Here is a 19,719-nt window from a genome sequence, read left to right on the forward strand (position 1 = left end):
TCTGCTAAGATGTGGAGATCAGCTGTTGCAGAATTCTTATTTTCAGTTCGTCAGTTGATATAACGGTGATTGTGCAGTCATAAGATTACCTTGATAGATGAGACATGTTTGTTTTTTTTATGCCTCCGCCACGAAGTGGTGCCGGAGGCATTATGTTTTCGGGTTGTCCGTCCGTCCGTCCGTCCGTCCGTGTGTCCGTCCGTTTGTACGTCTGTACATACGTCCGTCCGCTTTCGTTTACGCGATAACTTGAGTAATATTTACTGGAATTTTACCAAACTTGGTCCAAGTATGAAGTATGATGGGGCAATGATTTGATTAGATTTTGGGTGAAATCGGCTAAAGGTCAAAGGTCAAGGTCAAATCATGAAATTGTATCCGTTTACGCGATTACTCAAGACTGGATAGAGCAAATTTCACCAAACTTCGTTAGAGGATGATGTATGATGGGACAATTACTTGATTAGTTTTTCAGTGAAATCGGACAAAGGTCAAAGGTCAAAGATCAAGGTCAAATCCTAAAATTTATCTGTTTACGTGATAACTCAAAACTGGATGAAGCAGCTTTCACCAAACTTGGTCCAAGGATGATGTATGATGGGACAATTAGTTGAGTAGATTTTAGTGACATTGGCAAGAGGTCAAAGGTCAAAAGGTCAAGGTCAAATGTTAAAAATGTTGCTATTTCCCCCATATCTATGCAGTGCCCGCAGTTATTTTCTTGAAACTTAGTGTAGACATGTACTACTGCGTAAAGATTCTCCAGAGAGAGCTTCATGTCATAAGGTCAAAGGTCAAAAGGTCAAAGGTGAGGTGAAAATGTTTTCACTTTTCTCGCAAATGGTTCAATGTACAATGTATCTTCATGAAACTTGGTACATATGCATGTACTGACTGGCAGGGATTATCTAGGGAATTTAGGGGTCATGGGTCAATAATCAGGGGGTCAACGGTCAAGGTCAACTCCTCAAAATGTTACTATTTCCCTCATATACTAGTATATGCAATGATTGCATTATTAGTTTTAAAATTTAATATATGTACATGTATTAATAATGGAGATTCTCTTGGAAATTTCCAGCCAGAAGGTCAAAGGTCAAAGGTTAAGGGTCAAAGGTCAGGTTTAAATGCATAAAAAAGAGATATATTTTGTACTGTAATTACACTCATTCTTCATACCTTGAAAATTATACTTAATGCATAAACTTATAATAAGGTCGGTCAGAAGTCAAGTAAAAATGTTCAATTCCCCAAATATGTGTACCTGCACTCTTTAATAGACAATTATAGCAAACCCAGTTCGTGGAAAGTGAACATTTAAGATATTTCTGACAAACCTGTTATTTCGATATTTTGCCTGTTATGTGAAACTGTCATCACACATTGTGAAGACATTGTACTATACACCTATTGGGAGAATCATGCATTATGGCGGAGGCATCAGTCGCCATAGCGACATTTCTAGTTTGGTTCTGCTCTCAATTATTCTGTTTACTCAAAAGATTTGATGTGTTCTAGTAATACACTTGACACACTTGAAAGTTCTCTCTTTGAGTGGAAAAGTCACTTTTGTTTTTCATTTACCTTAAGATGCAATTAACATTGTGGATATCTGAATAGCATTGTATGTTTCAATGACTGCCATGCAAACGTGAGAATGGAGGAGACCTACATCTGTATCATGAAGAAGTTGGCAGAAAAAAAAAAAAATTGCAATTCAAGCAAAGCATATCCCTTGGCCAGTGTAATTATACAAGTAAACAGCAAAATAGATCAGGGATGCTCGTTTTCAGGCGAGAGCCTAAATTCAGGCCTGGATAGTACCACATTTCAGGCCCTATTTTGTACAAAGTAGCTTTAAATAAAGTATTTCAAGCCCTCTCTTTTATTCCAACTGGCATCCCTGATAGATTGAGTAGCCTCAAGAAACAGAATAAAGGGGCCTTTGATAATTCATACCTATTCTCTGCTGTCTTCACTCTTTTTCTTTCTCTTTATCCATCAGACTGGTGGTGGAGTATCCCCCAACAGGTGGCGCCATCCCCTCCTTCCAGTTCCGCACTGTCAAGCTGCTGCGCTACGTGACGGCCTTCGACTACTTCATCCTCTGCTGCGAGGGCATCTTCTGCCTCTACATCCTCTACTACATGGTGGAGGAGATTTTAGAGATAAAGCGCCACCGCTGGTCCTACTTCAAGAGCACCTGGAACTGCCTGGATATCATCATAATCTTGGTGAATTGAAGGGCAATGAATGATGCATGCTTTTCTTCGTGTACAACATAAATGCTTTAGTTGAATTTGAGGTTGTCATTTGTGTGTGTGTGTGAGAGAGTGTTCAATTTTGTGGATAGAAAGTGATGGAAAGTTGTCAGGTTTTAATGTATCAGTTGAAGACATCAATCCATCACGACTGCTGTATCGTAGTAAATTAATTTACCTAGATTTTATATATCATGCTATCAGTGGTGAGAGGTACCTCAGCACTCATTTCAACGTGTGAGTTTAAGTTGCAACATTAGTGCTTGACTCCATAATGAAAGTGTTGTGAAAATTTGTACTGACTCGCTGTGACTTTATGTTTGAAAATATTCTCTTCCAGTGATAACAGTATTGATTACTCAGACGTACATTCTGCATCATGGCACATAAATGTTCTTAGTAGGACATTTGGTAATTCAGTCCTACTTCATTATTTTCTTGTGTTTGTTTGTTCTATTCAGGCACTCAAAGCAAAGATTGATCAAAAGACTCATAGACTAATATTGTAAAGATTAGTTGTCTTCATCATCATTTCTTCCCAGATCTCCATTGTCTGTGTGGCGTTCAGCTGCTACCGGACCCTGACTGTCGGTAACCTCATACAGGACCTCCTCGACCAGCCCAACATCTACCCCGACTTTGAGATCCTAGGCTACTGGCAGGATCTCTTCAACAACATCATAGCTGTCAATGTGTTCTTAGCATGGATCAAGGTGTTTATTCGCTTTTACCATCTCCCATCAGTCCCACCCTATCATTTTCCAGCATGCTTTGCTGGAACAAACGACAGTATCAAAACCTGTTGTGTTTTCATGACAGGCTAGAAGAATGACATTACGATTATCAAAATTTCTGTTGTTAATGTATCTGTGGAGTGACGAGAATCCCAAACTTAACCTGATACACTGTTTTATAGCCACATTTGTATATTTGTGTTGGAAGATTATTATGTACCTACATGTAGTATCCAGCAAGAATATGCATTTCCCTTTCCTCTTGTCTTGTATACACAAATCAAGACATTTCAGATATGTAGAAATGTACAACTACAGTTTTGCCACTGAGTCATGACATATATCAAACTGTTTCTCTATTTGTAAGTGTTATTGATATTGAGGTATGAACTTGTCTTAATTGTCTGGTCAAGTAACCATGACTGACATATCAAAAAGAAAGAAAGACAAAGTAACCATGATTGAAACTAAGCATGGCCTATAAGCCCCTATAGTTTGATTGATGTGTGTTCATAGACTGATGGTTAATTCCTGCCTCCTCCCTCCGTGCTTGTAACCCCAGACCTTCAAGTACATCAGCTTCAACAAGACCATGACCCAGCTGTCCTCCACCCTGTCCCGCTGTGCCAAGGACGTGGGAGGATTCACCGTCATGTTCCTCATCATCTTCTTGGCCTATGCCCAGCTGGGCTACCTCATCTTTGGCACTCAGATCAAGGACTTCAGCGACATTGGGTCCTGCATGTAAGCAGAACTATTTTGTTTAAAGGGATAGTATAGTATTGGTTGAGGTGAGGATTCAGCCTTTGACTTTTTGCAAGATACTTTCTTTTGCAAGAAATCACTTTATGAAATGTTAAAGAGCATACAATTATAGAGGAATTCAAAGTTCATTTGATTAAAATCCGTTTTTGAAATTGCTGAGATATCTAAAAACAACGTAAAACAAAGCGATCCTGATAATAGGTAGTTCCACCTTTTGTTAGAATAACTGTTTTGGATATCTCAGCCATTTCCTCACCAATTTTCATCAAATAAAGTGTGAATTCCTCTTAGAATTACATGCTCTTTCATGTTTTATAAGAGGTTTCTCATTATCTCTAAAGGGTGGATGTTGGAAGTTGGAAACCTGAAGCTCCATCTCAACCAAAACTGTACCATCCCTTTAACTTTGTAATAGAGCTGATATTTTGGGAGGCTCACAGACACATTTTTGAGATTCAAAGTCCTTCCAAGCATTGAGATGTAGCTTTGTCCTTAGAGGAAACGGTTTATTTGGAGTGGGATAACTTTTTATAAAATAATGCTAACATAACTATATGTCTCACTCTAGACTGGAGCACATGATTGTATTGTTCACCATGAAAAGACAAAATAAAATACGGAAAATACTAGGGCTGATATTTATGTTCTTTGTTAAGAGTTACAGATCATAATGTCATCAAGGATCAGCATTAGTCCTCTTTTGTTGTTTTTTTTTAAAGGGAAAAAATAAATGGAGCCCAATGGAAAATAATTTTCCCCAGGCAATATTGATATCAAATCAAGCAGTATTTCATGTAAGTCCTGTGCTCTAATTAGTTTTCTTCACAAAGCTTGAAGGATGCATTTACATATTCCTCATATTTTCTTCTCTCCTCGTCGTATCATAGCTACACCCTTCTGCGTATTGTCCTTGGAGACTTCAACTTCCATGAACTGGAGGCGGCTCACCGAGTCATGGGTCCGCTCTTCTTCCTCACCTACGTGTTCGTGGTCTTCTTCGTTCTGCTGGTGAGTTTACTACCATCACTCAGGCATGACTGCTTGGCATTCTAGTGTATTTGAGGAAATTGGAACTTGAGCAAATGTGAAGACAGCAAAATAATGATTATATGGGTTGGTGCCTTTTTTATTTGTCAAAAGAAGTAATAACTAAAATGCTTTTACATGACAGGGACAATAGAGATCTTTCCTCAGTATTGCTCGTTAGTCTAGTGAATGCGACACCTGTCTAGTAATGTAGAGATTGGTGGTTCGAGTGCAACGGAGTATCATGGCTTCTACTAAAACACTAAATAATAAATGGTGCTCATTTACGTCAACAAAGGACCATTTGCTGATCAGATCAGTTGGGATAAAAACAGCTTCAAGCAAGAATTCATTAATTTGAATGGGGATAATAGGATGCATACAAACAGACACAGAAAATGTAAGACAAAGTCACTTCGAACTAATTTTGCTGTAACATTCATTGTTTTCTTCTCTGTTTTTTTTTCCTCCCAGAACATGTTCTTGGCCATCATCAACGACACCTACAGTGAGGTCAAGGCCGACATCGCCAACCAGAAGTCCGAGTTCGAGCTGACCGACTACTTCAAGAAGGGCTACGAGAAGATGGTGGGCAAGCTGAACTTCAAGCGGGACAAGATCGCCGACATCCAGGAGGCGCTGGCCCACGCTGACCATAATGCTGACCAGCATCTTGACTTCGATGAGTGGCGACACGAATTGAAATGGTACAGCCCAAGGCTTAGTTTACACACATCAATTTTGTCTTATTAGATTCCATTACATTATTAGAAAGGGGACAAGAAACCGAATACTGTAAAACGAGGAACGTTCGCGTGCATTTTAATTTCGCGAATTTTGTGAGCGCCAAGATTCGCGAAATTAAAATGCACGCGAAAATTCTTGTCTACACTATATGCATTTAATGCCAGTGGCATTTCACGAAAATTTCATGCCGCAAAAAAAGCCGTCGGCTCCAATTCGCGAAAAATTCATGCCGCGAATATATCATGTTTTACAGTGTAGAGACATGGAGTTAAACATGACCAAAGATGAAATTATGTTGTTGACACAAACATTGCTAAAATTATATGCCACAAGAACTGAAATGGTGCCGGCTTAATCTTATTTAGAGGACAAGTTCACCTTCATAAACATAAGGATTGAGAGAATGCAGCAATATTAGTATAACACATCAGTGAAAGTTTGAGGAAAATTGGACAATCGATGCAAAAGTTATGAATTTTTAAAATTTTTGTGTTGGAACCGCTGGATGAGGAGACTACTACAGCTTGTGAGTCATATGCGTACAACAGTATAAAGAAAATGTAAAGAAAATTCAACATATTTTCACTTTTTTCGCACAATAAAAGAGCACTTGACTTGCCTCTTCCTAAAGGCAGGGGGAATAATATTACCCATAACATTTGTCGGTAACGAGTCGGGGGAATGTGTACTTTTTTCAAAACATGACATTTTGTGAAATTCTCTTTATATTTTCCTTATATTGTTGTACGCATGTGACATCTAAGTTATTCACAGACTGCAGTAGTCTTCTCATCCAGCGGTTACTGCACAAAAACTTCAAAAATTCATAACTTTTGAACGGATTGTCCGATTTTCCTCAAACTTTCAATGATGTGGTCTACTGATATTGCTACATTCTCTCAATCCTTATGTTTATGAAGGTGAACTTGTCCTTTAATTTTTTCACATCAATAAGAAGGATACAGCAAGCCTCAACAATAGCAACAACAACAAAAGACAGATAGAATAACGAATATTTGACAAAAGACATGATTGTGTTATTTACACACACCATGCAAAAATATTGCAAACTAATTGCAATGGGTATAAGAGATCAACAAATTCCATAAGACAGTTATGAGGATTTTACTTTTGAGTTATTTCTCATATGTATCTCCTTTCTCTACAGAATTTCTGATGATCATGTAAAATATTTTATTTTAGTAGTTTGTCAATAGCACATCCCAAGAAGTTTGTAGATAGCCAGTGAAGAGTTTGCAGCCATGTACATAGAATTTCTGTGTCCAGTGATGCCCTGCCCGCCCAAAACTCACCAACATCAACACACAAGAAGTTGATATTATTTTATTTTCAATATCATAAATTGCATATCTGATATCAACAACACATGAGTGAACGTGTTCCAGCAGTTAGTTGGAAGGCTAACCGTGAGTATTTCACCTATCCAGCCGTGGCCACGCCGATGCTGAGATTGAGGCTGTCTTTGCCAAATACGACGTCGACGGTGATCGTGTCTTGGACGCCGAGGAGCAGATGAAGATGGCTGCCGACCTGGAGGGTCAGAAGGTAATGCACAAATTGACAAACACCAACCTAATGGCCTGTCATTTGAAATATCAAAAAACTTGTGAGCGGAGATGTCACTCAGTCAGTAACGTATCTGCCTTCCAGTCGAGCGGCTCGGGTGCAGGTGTGGTATCAAAACCAAGTGATTCATATCTTAGCAATGTTTTGAGTTTAATATCATGGTGTCCCCTCTAGTAGATGCAAAACACTCTCTCCCTCGGATGGGACATAAAATGGAGGTCCTGTGTGTGAGAGAGTCACAAATATTGCACGTAAAAGATCCTGCTTCATTCATTCATTGCAAAGGGCAGGGTGCATATGCCCGATGAAGGGGTCCACCCCAAATTCTCTCTAAACCCCTGGACCTCATGGAAAACCAGCTAGTGCAGCTGAAAATGGGCTATCAAGTCATCTTGTTAGATGGAAAATGTAAAACAAACAAACAATACAGCATTACAGTCCTCACCTAAATGATTGCATGAGTCCACTCTTTCATGGATGCTGTGGGTTGAGATCGTAATGGTTACACGTCATGCACAACGCTGTATTACAAGATATATTTTTCCCACCTACCCAGTTAGGTATTTTGGCAGGGGCCCTTGCATTTGCTGTTAATGTCTTTGTTTTTGTGCTGTTGAATTTTGCTCTGAATGGCTCAAAAACATTCTTCAATTTACACTTTGCAATTGCTTTTGATACTTGTATGTTTTCATCCAATTCTCAGATGAGACAGAAAGTTATTTTAACATTGCTATACATGAATATGGATGAATGCTCCGTTCTGTTTCTGCATTTGCAGTATATCCCAACAGACGAGTACCTATCATTTCTTACATGACAGTGTGTTTTAGTTCCCCTAGGCAAGCAGATGAATAGGTTTCCTCTCAAAGTGTTAGGTCATGTGTAATGCGTCATCTTCTCTTTGGACCATTCCCCCCAGACTGACCTGAACAACCAGCTGGCCGAGTTGGAGGAAGCCAAGGCCAGCCGCCGCCCAATGACGGCCCGCAGCCGTGCCAGCTTCGACGGTGAGGGCAGCGACGAGGACGATGAGGAAGGAGGACGTCGTCGTGGCGGTGGCGGTGGTGGCGGTGTTGCCTACGAGGAGTTTGTCGTGTGAGTACCTTATCATGTGGATGGGATCACTGCACATTTGAGCATGCTGAGGCCATACTATTCCATGAAAGTGATATTCCTGCAAAGCTTCCTTTAATTTGCCATACGCAAAGGAATTTTTTTCTCTGCCTGATGAATGGTTGTCTTCAAATGCTACACATATCTAATGTGAAACATTGTATCTTTGTTGGATGTTGTCAGTGAATGAGGTTGCCTTCTCTTACATTAAAAATGAGCTTGTGAAATTATGTGAGTAGGTCCTCACTTTAAGATCTTTGCAAAGTAATGTGCCAAGGTATAACTATCTACTCTGTCTGTAGCTCTGGATGTATTATGAGTTTACAAGTAGTGGGAGTAAGTAAACATCAGGAGCATATTGGCTTTAAGAGTATGCAAGTATTGGAAGAGTGCTAGTACTAGGAATGTATATGGCAGACTTACCCCGACGTGTGCATCTTAGATATCTGTTTAGGCAAAACTTGGGCAAGTTACGTCTTCCACATAGTCAGTGCTGCTTTATGCATACTGTAAAATGAGGAATGTTCGTGTGCATTTTAATTTGGCAAATTTCGTGAGAGCCAAAATTCACAAAATTAAAATGCACACGAAGGCTCTTGTCTACACTATATGCATTGAATGCCAGAGGCACTTTGCGAAAATTTCATGCCGTGTAAAAGGCAGTCAGCTCCAATTCGCAAAAATTTCATGCCGCTGAAATATAATGTTTTACAGTATTTTGGCAGCTGTAGAAAGGAACTGCCATCCTGTCACATCCTGTACCATAAATGCACTGACTATCTAAGAAAGATTGGATGAGATCTCAATCTCTCTCTCTCCCCCTGGCAGCTTGTCACGCCGCGTGGACCGCATGGAGCACTCCATCGGCAGCATCGTCTCCAAGATCGACGCCGTCCTCGTCAAGCTGGAGGCCATGGAGAGAGCCAAGCTGAAGCGCCGAGAGACCATGGGCAAGCTGCTGGATAGCATCACTGAGGTGAGTCCCATTTTCCCCCCCTCTCAAGGCAACTAGCGCAAAATAAAAGCAAATATTTTCCCCTGCTATATGTAATGCTCGGTCATATTTTGATTCCGCAGAATGAAAAACGTGAAATTCACCTTACTCGGCAGTGTGCGAAAAATTACTTGCATGAGTATTTGATATTGTTTATTTTCAGTTATTTATTCCCAATGTCTTTTAACAGGGACATTCTGTTCAATTCTGCTGATATCCAGCAGACCTGCTTTTCAACGAAGCGGTGAATACAATGTACAAAGACATATAAAATAAAAGCAAACAAAACAAGAAACAAAGTATGTATGGTATTTATAATTATTATGTACAACTGCATTCACAAAGGGTGTAACATTTCGTGTGTACCAATGTGCACCAGCATGGAATGTATGGAATGTATGTAAATCAAAGCAATACTATAACAGAAAAACAAAGACATTTCAATCAAGCTCACATCAATAATAGTCTAGCTCATGAAATCATGTCCTTGTACCTTTGTGCCCAGATGTTTAGGATTTTTGTTGGTTCATCTTCACACATAATCATGTCACCGAGTGATAAGTGTCGTAAAATATATGAATTTGAACCACAGATTTAAACAGCAAATTTACTATACAAGCAAGTTTCTTGCATTGATATGTCTTGATAAAATGCCCCATGATACAGAGGATACAAGATAGCTATAGCATGGACTATCTAACTCGGAGTTGTGCTGCTGAATTGTCATCCCATGTTGTTACAAGAATTGTAATGATCTGTTTATGTCAGCTGTGAAAACAGTTAACAGTTAATTATTTCACACAATATATAGAATGAATAAAAGTGTATGACAATTCATTAGTGTTCATCCATGCAAAACTAATATTTTATCACACATGACATTGCTTGCTACATATTTGTGTGTTTATTACTCCCCTTTCATGAATTTTTACCTTACATGAGACAATGATTACATTGTAAAACTGTTCAGGATATTTCTCTGGAAGCAGCTCAAGAAATCTAAGAGCAATAACAAAATACTGTATGTTTTGATTCATCAACAATACGCTCTTCATCTATTCATCAATCTACTCTTCTATCCTTCATCCCCCATCCTTCCTTCTATCCATCCATCTATCCATCATCTATTGCATGCCAAACTGACCCGTGGTCAGGAGAGAGAGGTCAAGATGGCCTACAAACAGGCCACGGGCATTGTCCCACCCCGCTCAGGCTCGTCTGCCTCTCAGTACAGTGAGGCGGATGAGGACGAGGTATTGTAACTAACCCCCAGAGTGTGAATGTGCCGTGTTAGATATACTGACAATGTCAGCTGGCTGGAGCTGACTAGCTTTGCACCATTCTGTGTGTGTGTGTGTGTGCATTCAGAGGTGTTCACACTTTAAAAATATGTTATTCTTTTTCCATGGCCACATCAAAGAGACACATACAATTTCCTCTTGTGTTCGCACCATACTGTGTGTGCATTCTGAGGTGTTCACACTTGAAAAAACTTGTTCTTTATCCATGGCCACATCAATTAGACACATATGTTTGCTCTTTTGTTTGCACCTACAAACCTGCATATGTGAGGAGATGAAATTAATTGAAATGTCGACGATCGATTATTGGGTGTTCTGTTTGAGTTAGATGTAGATGTTTGCAACTTGTCAAGTGGCAACTGTTTGATGTGACAAAGTGTACCACAACATTCATACAAAGACCACTGTAGTATCCCTTTCCTTTATCTACCTGCCTTGAAAGGCAAGTCTAATTCAAAATCATAATGATTTGGCAAAATTTTCCAGTGACACACAGTGTGCTGTGTATAAATACAAATAAAAATCCACTTTGAAGTGTTGTAGGTGTAGAGGAAGAAAACTGAAATACATTTTAGGGCTACCATTGAAAAATGGTGATGCCTTGCCATCATACAGCCCATGTAAAACCCATGTGAATGTTTCATTATGAGCGCGTGCCATTTCATCAACCCCTTGTCTCTAATAATGATAATAATAATAATAATAGTGTATATTTTTATAGCGCAACAGTCCATCAAAAGATGCTCATGGCGCTCTATGCTCTATGATATCATTAACAGCACCAATTGGGTACCATATCAGTCTATGGTTGTCCAGTAGCACAGTTTTAAAGCTACTTCGGGCTTCACTTTGTGTTATAATGAATCACCAGTGGCCCGTTTCATAAAACTTGTTATCAGTGACAACTGCCACATTTCTATGACAAATTTGCTCTCAGCCAATCAGATGCAAGGATTTCAGTAGCTTGTCACATCTATTACAACTTGTCACTGATGAAAAATTTTATGAAATGGGCCCCAGGTCCCCTTGTTTTAGCGCCGTAAAATTATAAACAAAATTTCTTATGTTCTTCTTGCAGCACAATTAAATTTCTTTGATAGAAATACTTTGCACAATATCAACTGACTTATTTCTAACCTGCCAAATGGAAGACTTTATCCAGTGTGTGACCTACTGATCCTTCTTTTCATACACCTTCATACCAAGGGAGGTAAAACATGATTAGAATAGTAATCATACTTTGTATACTTTGTATTGGAGAGAAATTGAACTGATCAGTTCTCTTTGTTCTTGCAATGTAAAATGTTCTTGCAGCCTTCTAAAAGAGATTACATTTTCTCAAATAGAATAAAGGTGTGTGACTGTGAATCTAATGTAATGTCAGATATCGAATTGTAGTCTTTGTGCTAGTATAAATTCAAGGAGTACCTGTCTTTGACGTTATGTCATCCAAGGTGGCACATTGTTATTTCATAATGCATATTGCAATTTGCTTGGAATATTTGGTCTAAAATACGCTGAAGGTAGGTATTATGGGTCCATAAACGTTAATGATACATGCATGGGCCAAATACTCTTTGGTATACAAGAGTGTGTCGTTTTTAATACATCATGTTGTTGAATGTTGATTTACTTCCTACTTTTAAGAGCTGATTTCTTGTGGTTGATGTAAAATCTGTATAGTACAATGTAGTCTTGATTGGAGTGGAATTTTTTAACTTTGTAAAATGCTGCTAGATAAGGAATTGTCAGCTGTCCAGTATATCAATTATTTTGTTCTCCTCCTTACCCTCTACCCCTCCAACAGGATGAGCAGGGCGGTGAGAATGTGGACAAGCGTGAGAAGATGGAGAAGTTGGTCCGTGAGGAGCTGGAGCGCTGGGATTCAGAGGTGTCCCTCTCCCAGAGCAGCCGCCGGGCTGGCAGCTCGGCCAGTAACCGGCCCCTCAGCACCCAGAGGTCCCGGCCACCCAGTGCTGGATCCCGGCAGGTCAACCTTGGGGTAGGTTTTTGACTCTCCCAGATCTCCCAGTACCCCAGTACCTCAGTCAAAATGGCGGCCGGCACTAAATGATGCTTAGTTTTCGTCCAATATTTTATCCATCAATCCAGTAGTAAAAATAACCAAAACAATGTCAAATTCTACTACTATCACATTTTCAGTCCAATGTTTTGTCCATCAATCTGGCAGTAGAAATAACCAAAACAAAGTCAGATTCCACCACTATCAAGTTTTCAGTCCAATATTTTTTCAGTCAATCCGGCAGTAAAAATAACCAAAGTGAAGTCGGATTCCACTACTATTCTTCAGGGATTTTACAGTCAAAAAGTTTTATGAAAGCTTATCGAGAGGATTAGGTAGTGCAGTATATTACAATCATGAAAGCCAGATGCTCTTTAATATGTCACTTTGGTTTGAATATTCTAGCCTGCCAAGCAATGTCATAGTTGTAGATATTAATAAGTTATGTGGTGGGGATGTATATTATTTATATGTATCAGACTGCAGCTATCATTTTCTTGTCTTCGTTCCTGTGGTAATTTTCTGCAACTGCAAAGTAGATTTATGTGATGCAAAATGTCCTCATTTACTCACTTACTCATGCAAAGACCATTGAAGAAGTTTCTGAAAGATCAAGTACAGAGAGAATGTCCAAGGTATGGATCTATGGACACTGCTCAGCTATTTCATCACAGTGTGTTGGATCATCATCAATAACACATTGTACTGATCACTGTTTCAGATCCATGTTACTGTTTTGTTGCCATCTTTTTATCATTTGTCATTCTCACACTACGTTCATGCATTTCCAGAATCAGTGAAAAGTTCTGCTTTGATGTTTCTAATTCTTTTGATGACCATATGAGATACCATAAGGCAGCACTGTATACTCTTTTTCACCATGACAACCAACAGGTGTCTGTATCCAGCAGTCATGACGAACATTAACCATTAACAGTCCATTTCATGTATGAGCATTGGTCCTAACAAAGTGTGTGACATTTCTTGATGTTCTTTTTCATATCCAGTCATATGTATATATATCCATACATATAAATTATTTTTTTTCCTGTTTTAATGTTTTGTTCTTCTTTCTACTGATATGAGCAGGTACAGATCTTCTTTGACATCAAGTTACTCTCTTCTCTCTAAATATGTAATGAGAGAGAGAGTGATAGTTTATTTCTTGTGCAGAAAGATGGAGATTCCATGAAAGTTGCCAGATTTCAATGGGCAATGTGGCCTATCCTCATGCTATGTTAACTTTTCTTCAATTACAGAATCAGGAGGATGGTCCTCATCAGGCATAGTTAAATACAATCTCATTCCTTCATTCTGATATCAGTAAGTTTCTTTAGCTTGTCTGTTTACTGCATCAGCGATATTGTACTGACTTTGTATGTATTGATACACCCCCCCCTTCCATGCGTCCCTCAAGGCGACTAGCCGGGCCAGTCGCGCTGGATCGGCAGCGTCCCAGCGTTCCGCCACCCAGGTGGATCTCGCTGTGGCTGTGAGTAGAGAATCCCTGTGGGAGATATCAGCACATCCAACTAACACCCACAACCCTGCAGTGACCTGCACACAGTCATAAACAATTCTCCAATCACTTCCCTACCTCCAGTGTTTCCGTCTAGTTTGTCACTGTTGGGGCGACAAAACCTCATACTGTATCTCAAAAAAATGTCAAATGTTCAGGAAACGCAAGAAAACATGGCAGCCTAAGCACTATAACAAATGGGATAGCCTTTTCCGTGACATGCCATGGTGGCTTCATTTTGTGCAGTGAGACAGCAAAGATTTGAACTTGACATCACTTGACTAATTACCTGATGATAAATACATAGATAGTGATTTTCACCAAAATTTGAGATTCAAGCTTTTGTCACCCCAGCGATGATACAGAATCTTCATCCTCTTGAATGATTCTGTACTCTGCCAATCTCATCGGCAATTTTATTGCACATGATGTCAGTGGTATCACATTAAAAAAGGCAACCTCAAAAGAGGTTTAATTTGATTATGTTAATGTTGCTTGAAATGGAGGCCCGTAGACTCTTCACATTACACCTTTGCAATGCCAGACTGTTAGTTTGTAACATGGAGCATTCCATTGTGATATTATGGTGCTGTTTGATTGTGCTTTGTTGTGAGACTAACTGCTTTTATCAAGGAGCATCAGAATGAGAGAGAACTGCTATTACAGTATCATTCTTCATTCAACGACTTAGAAAGATAGACGGTTGCCTAGCTTGCTAAGGGTGTTAAACGAACAGCCTCTGTATAATTCACAACTGTCAACATGACAAAGTGTGTGATCAATAATTTACCTTTTTTTTTTCATGACATCATATTGATTTGCTGTGAAACCCTCCCCTTCCCCCCCCCCTCCCCACCTGTTTGCCTTGAAAGTGTGCAAAGAGAAATTTGCTTTATGACACAATATATGTCACTGTTGAGATATCTTTGCCATTAGTTCTCTCTGTAATTCAGGCACTACCAGTACTCATTTAAAGGTACAATCACTCATGGATGTGCAATTAGCTGTCCCAAACAAGGAAAGGGTATTGCACTTTTAGAAATGAAATGATAACTCTGCACTACATCGTGGTATTTTATGACAAATGTAGTCATAGTATGGCCTTAGACAGCTACAGTATGATGAGAAGAGAAAGAGAGATACACTGTAGGTTTCCTGTAAGCCACTGCACGATGTCTGAAAGATTCTACACCCTCCCTCTAGCAAATCATCATTGAAATCCACAGAAAAGGACCAGATTGATACTTAACAATTCTAGCTGGAATTATACATATTTTCATATTCATGTACCTGCAAGTGGTTTTATTTCTACACAATACCTTTTATATGCTCATACTCTCCAAAGGTGACTGAAAGATGTCATTGGTATTCCAAGAAATTAGGAGGAAATTAAAGATTACTTCTATTTCCCACTGCAAAGCTGGTTTTTAATTTTAGCTGAAAATTTCCTGACTCTCACTCAACAAGTGACTCTGTTTCAATGTCCCTTTAGTTTTCTGTGTTTTCTACTTTTGATCACAATTATGTGCCCCAACTGTGTTTGAACATTATGATGCAATATCGATGTTTACTTTTCCTACTAAACGCCAGAATGCGGAGCCTGAAACCTCTCCTCGCAGTCCCAGTGTAGCTTCCACGGTCTCTAAGGCCTCTACGGTCTCCAAGGCCTCCACAGTCTCTAAAGCCTCCACAGTGCGGGCTGCCTCTCAGGCATCCAAGGCCCCGTCCATGGCCCGATCCGTGTCGCAGATCAGCGAGCGGGCCCCGTCGGAGGCCCGCTCCGTGTCCCAGCTGAGCGAGAGGGCAGCCTCCGAGGCCCGCTCCGTCTCGCAGGCCTCCGACGTCTCCCGCTCCACGACGGCCACGTCCCGCGTCAAGTCGGTGGCCTCGCGCAAGTTCAGTCCGCGGGCCGATTCGGCCATGTCGGATGGCTCTGTCCTCGTAAGTGATCGTCCTGCGGTGATGAGAGCTTGTTCCCTTGCACAGCGTGGAGTCAATCACTAACACACATTTTTGTCCGTGGCACAGAACTGAAGAGACCAATGTTTGCCTCTTCATACTGTGTGTAACCTTTCTTGCACTGTGTGATACTGAAAGTGTGTCCTGGAGGGCTAAAAAGTCCTACTGGTGTCAGTTCTTACCTTTGTACTCTCACAATTAACTGTTTTTAAGTGTTTCCTTTCCCTACTGACTGTTTTTCCATGTTTCTTTTCCCCAGCACAAGAGTAGTTGACCACATCAACTACAAGTACTTCACCTCTTTTGACCCTAACCTCCGTAGCTTCTTCTTTTTTTTTTTCTTTTTTTTTTTGAGAGCAGTGTTGAGGATGATCATGTCAACACATGTTCTTTGCTTCTCAAAGCAGTGAACAGGCAGCAATGTATTCATCACAGTACTGATTTGCCGTAACATTTGACCTCCGCAAATCACAGGTTGCACTAGCTTTCACATGGTGTTGATTACTCTTATGACTCTTTGATGCCGTGTGTTACTTCGTAGCACACCTGTTTAAACATTTTTTTTTCTGCTTCTTTAAACCCTAACTTTTTTTCTTTCTGTTTATGATGTGTTGTGATTTGCACTGCGATAGTTGGCAAAAATGTTATTTCATCTTCATTTTGAAGTTATGAGATACATCTGGGCGATCCATTAATGAAACTTGAGAGAGATCCACCCCCCAGATGCTGTACCGGTAATCAAACACTGAGAATGCAGTGAGCGTTAATGTCATAAGTGAACTTACCCACCAAGTTCAGGGAATCTGGACATATGTCATAGCCAGTCTAGTCTCTGTATGTATACATGAAAAGAATGCTATGCCAATGCTGAACACTGGCACCAGTCCAAAGGTTCCAGACTAGTAAAAATCAATGTTGGACCAGTTCTTTTCAGAATTGCTAAATTTACTGGTCTGACATGATAGGTCAAATAAATAACATTGTCAGGGCCAGTTGAAAACAGTACAGTACCAGCAAATTTTAGATTTCAGACCAATAGAAAAAATAGGTTAGTGTGCAGCCCTGGCTATACCAAGCCATAAGATCTCACATTCCACTGTCCCTTGTGGCAGTCATATCCCATCATCACAGCAAAATCCCCATTAAATTGTTATTGTTTACTCACAGTGAAAATCTTTGCAGTGCAGTTCATGTGTTGTGTGTGTGTGTCAAGTTTTGATTGAGACATTTAAACGTGCCATTTACTGAACTCATGACCTTTGACCCTCCCCACCTTGCATGCTGCCCTCTGCCAGGAGTCGCGTGCGTCGTCAGTGGCTGCCTCTGAGTACACATCCAGTGAGGAGGAAGAGGAAAGCGACGAGGATTAGGCGGCGTAAGTCGGCGTGCTGTGACCAACCAGTGAAATGACAGTCATTCATTCATGTTTTCCAACTCTTCTGCTATTTGCAACAAAGTATACATGTATATAATCAATTTATCAATTCTGTCTCTCTTTTACCATTAAAAGTGATAATGTTTTCCCACAGCCTCGCAGCTGAGTAAACTGTATTCACTCAGAATGTTGTTTGCTCATATTCAATCCATGTGTCTGGTTTACATCATTGAAGTAACAGATGTCGTCTTTTTTCAGGTGCTGGGTATGTGTAAGAAAGGGCGTGTCTATTGAAGGGCCGCATTACAGGAACTGTGTGTCACTGTTTTCCATTTGATGCATCCTATCTATGTAAAGAGCATTTTGAAAAGATGATCGTGAACATGGTTTCAGTGAATATGTGAGAAAGATAAATTTCTTGTGATATCCTGGCTCCACTCATATTTGTGTGAATAAAAAATGATTCTATTATGACGTTCTTGTAATGTATCCCTCCCTTCAGGACGCCAATATCAACACAAGCAATGTGTAAGAGCGCAAAGACGCTCCACCATCGTTTGCACCGGTCATCACGTGCGAAACCACATCCACGGATAAACAAATTCTCCAGCCGACATTCCCGGATCGTCATGAAGCCACGAAACAAACCATGGAAACCAAAAACCACACCCCCACTTCACCAAGATTCTGATATAAAGAAAAAACTGGATTCACCGTAATCACCACTGTCCCGGTCTTTACTAGACCAGGGAAGTTGTGTAATACCAAACTTGTGTTTACACTGCACCACAGTGATACTCAACCTTAAGACAGCTGTATGATACCATAATAAAAGCAGCCCTCAAACTTGCTTAGCACTTACTTGTTCATTTAACCTCTAAATTTGCGGCTTGTTATTTAATAGTTCAGTTGGACGTTGAATTGACTCGAGGTATTTGTCATTTTTGAAGATTTATTATTGCTTGTAGAGAGAAAATATATATTATATATTTAAGATAGATGTGTAGCCAAATTGTATGATAAAAGTGTACTTGTATGGCATGTTATTTTAATCAATTGTATTGTTGCATTTTACTTACAATTTTGGAAGTTCATAGTATTTTTCACAGATTAAATCTTGTATGAACTTATTTTTCCGTTATTTGTGCCAAGTTATTTGAAATGATTAATCCTGTTTAAGTCTGTGTATCTGACTTCCTATTTGCTTATCTTCCTCTATGTCAGTGTAGATGTGTTCGAACTTTTGGCTCTCAGCCTTAACTTGGCATCAAAGCAGTGCCTCTACTTGTAGTGGATCTGTAAAAAGACAGTCTGTTATACTGCTTCTCAATATGTATTACATGCTTCTATGTTATAGGGAAGAAAGTTGACTTCTATCTAGAGAACATGCACATTCCAACTACTGTAAAAGTGGTTTCTTTCGCGGTGGTTTTATTTTCGCGCTTTTTGCGCTTTGAGGTTGAACCGCGAATTTAACATCACGCGAAAATGTTTTGAACTTGTCGCTTGTATAATGCTATCATTATCGATCGCGAATTTAAACACATGCGAAAAAGTCCGCACCGATGGAAACCGCAAAAGTTTCTGTACGCGAAAGAAACCACTTTTACAGTAATCATTCAAAGCATTTAAGAGCTTTCTTCCTTTTTACTACTCTTTGCTAAGTGTGGAATTACATGTACATATATTTATGACTGTAAATGTTCTGTCTTTAAAACTAAGCCTTACATTATTTCTACTTCCATACTTAACTCCAGATTTTCTTCCTTTCTTAACAAGAAGCAAACAAATATAAAAAAAAATGTAACATAGTAGGTATTCATCACATTTATTAACTTGAGAAAAAGCTGACAATGGTTTTATCACACTTTGAATGTCATCAAGGATTTACAGAAAAACATCAGAAAACACTGGTTGGAACTTAATTATGAAATTCTGGCACTGCATATGATTTAAGTTCGAGATACATTCTCTGTATTCAAATATGACTCCCATGGTTCTAATCCTTATGAATGCTGTTCTGTACTTGAGCATTTGTAGATGTCTTACAAGGGAATTCAAAGACTTGATTTCTTGTTGTTAATCACAGCTATATCCGTACAGAATTACAGTGTAAAGGAGCAATACTATTTGAAATTGTAATATACCGGTAAGTCTTTTAGATCAGCTTTAGCTTAAGAGTGTGCTGACGTAGACATTCATGTTGTGATTTAAAGATTTATTGGCTTATCATTATTTCTTGTAAATGTTACAGGCTCAAAATTGGTTCGTTAAACTATGTATTTGTGCACGTTGTGAATATTGCCTCTGTGAAA

General features: G+C 39.5%; 1 protein-coding gene across 1 annotated transcript in view; it reads left to right on the forward strand.

Moving 5' to 3' along the window:
• Positions 1 to 18,221, forward strand: part of LOC139725995 (polycystin-2-like) — a 30,124-nt gene extending 11,903 nt beyond the window's left edge. Inside the window, exons 6-15 of the mRNA XM_071637078.1 lie at positions 2,006 to 2,234; positions 2,804 to 2,974; positions 3,558 to 3,739; positions 4,648 to 4,768; positions 5,261 to 5,493; positions 6,982 to 7,099; positions 8,040 to 8,215; positions 9,062 to 9,209; positions 12,336 to 12,530; positions 17,907 to 18,221. Coding sequence (XP_071493179.1) covers positions 2,006 to 2,234; positions 2,804 to 2,974; positions 3,558 to 3,739; positions 4,648 to 4,768; positions 5,261 to 5,493; positions 6,982 to 7,099; positions 8,040 to 8,215; positions 9,062 to 9,209; positions 12,336 to 12,530; positions 17,907 to 17,936 — 1,603 coding nt within the window. The 3' untranslated portion in view covers positions 17,937 to 18,221. The remainder of the gene's footprint in view (positions 1 to 2,005; positions 2,235 to 2,803; positions 2,975 to 3,557; positions 3,740 to 4,647; positions 4,769 to 5,260; positions 5,494 to 6,981; positions 7,100 to 8,039; positions 8,216 to 9,061; positions 9,210 to 12,335; positions 12,531 to 17,906) is intronic.
• The last annotated feature ends 1,498 nt before the right edge of the window (positions 18,222 to 19,719 follow it).

The sequence above is a fragment of the Diadema antillarum genome, unplaced genomic scaffold (genome assembly GCF_040938485.1).
Source record: "Diadema antillarum isolate AM-2024a unplaced genomic scaffold, OU_Dant_1.0 seq00000070_RagTag, whole genome shotgun sequence".
NCBI classification, from domain to species: domain Eukaryota; kingdom Metazoa; phylum Echinodermata; class Echinoidea; order Diadematoida; family Diadematidae; genus Diadema; species Diadema antillarum.